The following is a 2887-nucleotide window of genomic DNA, read 5'->3' on the forward strand; positions in this document are numbered from 1 at the left end:
TCAACAACCTCTCACTCCATCTCCCTATTTTCTTCTTTCCTTCTTATGTTTGATTCTTGTTTCCTTTTATCATGAGCAACATTCCCTCTTCTCTCACAGACGCCTCTCTTACCCTCTTCAATCTCGCCATTTCTTCTCCTGATCCTTGGCCTTTTTCTCCTGTTTTCTTATAACCTCACTTTTAATTTTTTTTTTTTCCATTTTTAGGGTTTCTTATATTAAGAAAATCTCGAAATGGGAAGCGGAATCAAACACCACCACCACCTGAATTTTCATCTTCACTTCCCTCATGGTCATTGGAAGAAAGATGAATTGAGGGAAATTCCAAAGGGATGTTTAGCAGTGAAGGTGGGCCATGAAGGCGAGGAGCAACACAAGTTCGTTATTCCAGTGATGTATATAAATCATCCATTGTTCATGCAGTTGTTAAAAGAAGCTGAAGAAGAATATGGATTTGATCAAAAAGGTCCCATCACCATTCCTTGCCATGTTGAGGAGTTTCGTAATGTTCAGGGCATGATTGATAAGGACAAGTCAATTCATCACCACCACCATCATCATATTTGGTGTTTTCATTAATTACATTTAATTCTGTATATGAATTCTATTATAGTATATACTAAGATTGTTGGTTTGTAGATTATGATGACGAAATGATCATTGAATTAATGAAAAAAAATATCAACAGTTTGTTTGTAATCTTATCTACTATGTAACGAAAATTTGCACCAAAGAGTGAAAAGAAATGATTGAATTAGAGTCATTAGATTTGGTTGCACATAGTCGGCAGGTAGCCCCAATGAAACACTAGAGTTTCTATATATAGATAAGCATGATGTCCCTTTAACAAAGTATGTTTAGTATCTCATTTTCCAACTCTACTTTCTGTGTAATTCATTTCAGGGTGTCCCTTTAATAATTATTGAGTTTTGGATCGAGATTACCAAATTATGGTTGTTGGCTTTTTATTGACATTTCAAAATACACCAATATTGGTACGTGATAAGGAAGGAGTTAATTCGTAGTTACTCTTGATTTAACGTATTGGGTTTCTTTATTAACTTACTATTTTGGGGATTTTATCTGTATTTATGTTATTTTTTCTTTGTATAATTTTGAGGTTTTATGAACTTGTTTAGTTGGTCTACTGGCCAAAAGAATTTATTTAAAACTATAACTACTTTTGAAATTTCCTTAAGGTTTTAGATTATATTTCAAAAATGCATTATTATAGAATTTTAAATAAATTATTTTACGACTTAGGGAAGAAGCTCAAAGTTTGAGTTTATCTTAAAAGCTTTTTTTGAGCTTATTTAAGAGGTATTTGTCTGAACTTATAAGCTAATCAAATTAATTTATAAGTTCTAATATCAAATTAACATGTTTATTAAATAAGTTGGGACAATCAACTTTTTTTTTTTTTTTTTGACTTATAGGCACCCTGTTTACAAGCTACTTTAAAATATATTATAATATTACTTCTATTTAATTTTAAAATTCTATCATATAACCTTATTTTTATATTTCAAATAACTCACGCTTTTATCACTATTTACTGCAAAAATCTTCTTCCTATCATTATAATTCATTATGTTTGTTTATTATTTTATTTTGTATAAAGAATCTAAAAATTATTCATATAAATTTTTAATAAAATATTATCTATAAAGTATTTATTTATTTAATTCTAAAATTAAATTATACTGTATTATGATCGAAATATATTTTGATAATATTATAATAAAAATTTAAGTTAATATAATTTATTATTTGATAAAATAATATAGTACATTTTTTAGTCATTTTAATAATAAAATATACTTATAAGCCACATTTTACCAAACACGTAAACTATTTATCAATCACTTATAAGTACTTTAACTAAACACGTAACTGTTTAAATTTTATTTTCATAAACTCGGCCAAACAGACTTTTAAAGTGTTGGTTTGAGTTTATTTTAAAAACTTGACTTGATTTATTTGTGTACATTAAAGCCTTTTTTGATAAATTAATACTAAAAAGCTCTTTTACATTTTACTAACTAAACAACCTACAAAATTTTCATAAAAGTGATATTTTCATATAATTGTACTCTAATAAACTCTTCTTCACCAAGTTCTGAGAATGCATCGAAGGATAATCATGGAGCTTTGTTGATGGCCACTTTTGTCTAGGAGGCCCAATGGCACAATCAAGGCCGAATCAAGCTTCAAGGCTCCCCCTTTAAGCCCAAACAACGATTTTTTAGGCTCTACAGAAAACCCAAACGTTCTTTCTTAGGTAAAGTCGACAAATGCCCAAATGATTACTTTCGGGACCTTGAACAAAGCTCAGCTAGTAATAGGCCTACCTAACCATAAGATGAAATGTTACTAGCAAAGCCCATGACACATTCTACAGTACGCCTACCAAAACATAGGATGGCATGCTTAATAGGAAAGCCCATGACATACTCTACTGTAAGCCCACCTAACCATAGGATGACATGCTCAACTCAAAGCCCACCTAGTAATAGGATAGGATGACACGTACTATTCTACAAAGCCCATCTAATCATAGAATGTCAAATTTTATTTCTAACCCAGGCTTTGGACATATTCTCTCACAAGATTCCCTGCAACACTGAGGCTCAGGTTACAACAAAACGTCAAAGAAAACAGAGGTAAGTATCTCTTTCTTTGTTTCGAAGGCTAGTGGACCCAAGCCCCTTCAATGCGGCAATCCTTGTGGGTTACAGATGTATTAGACCATACATGGAAGCTTATTAAGCTAAAATATCTCTTTGAATTAGTTTACAAATTGGGTATTTGTTTAATAACAGTGAAAGTTCTTTTACAAACAGCTAAGATGAAAAAAAATATATATAATCATAAAAAATATCCCAAA

The 2887-nt window shown here is 30.5% G+C and overlaps 1 protein-coding gene across 1 annotated transcript; it reads left to right on the forward strand.

The window, feature by feature from the left end:
• The first annotated feature begins 234 nt into the window (after positions 1-234).
• Positions 235-579, forward strand: LOC116127667 (auxin-responsive protein SAUR32-like). The gene has a single exon (XM_031413300.1). The coding sequence runs from the start codon at positions 235-237 to the stop codon at positions 577-579; it is 345 nt and encodes a 114-aa protein (XP_031269160.1).
• The last annotated feature ends 2308 nt before the right edge of the window (positions 580-2887 follow it).

Source organism: Pistacia vera, unplaced genomic scaffold (assembly GCF_008641045.1).
Source record: "Pistacia vera cultivar Batoury unplaced genomic scaffold, PisVer_v2 Contig193, whole genome shotgun sequence".
Lineage (NCBI taxonomy): Eukaryota > Viridiplantae > Streptophyta > Magnoliopsida > Sapindales > Anacardiaceae > Pistacia > Pistacia vera.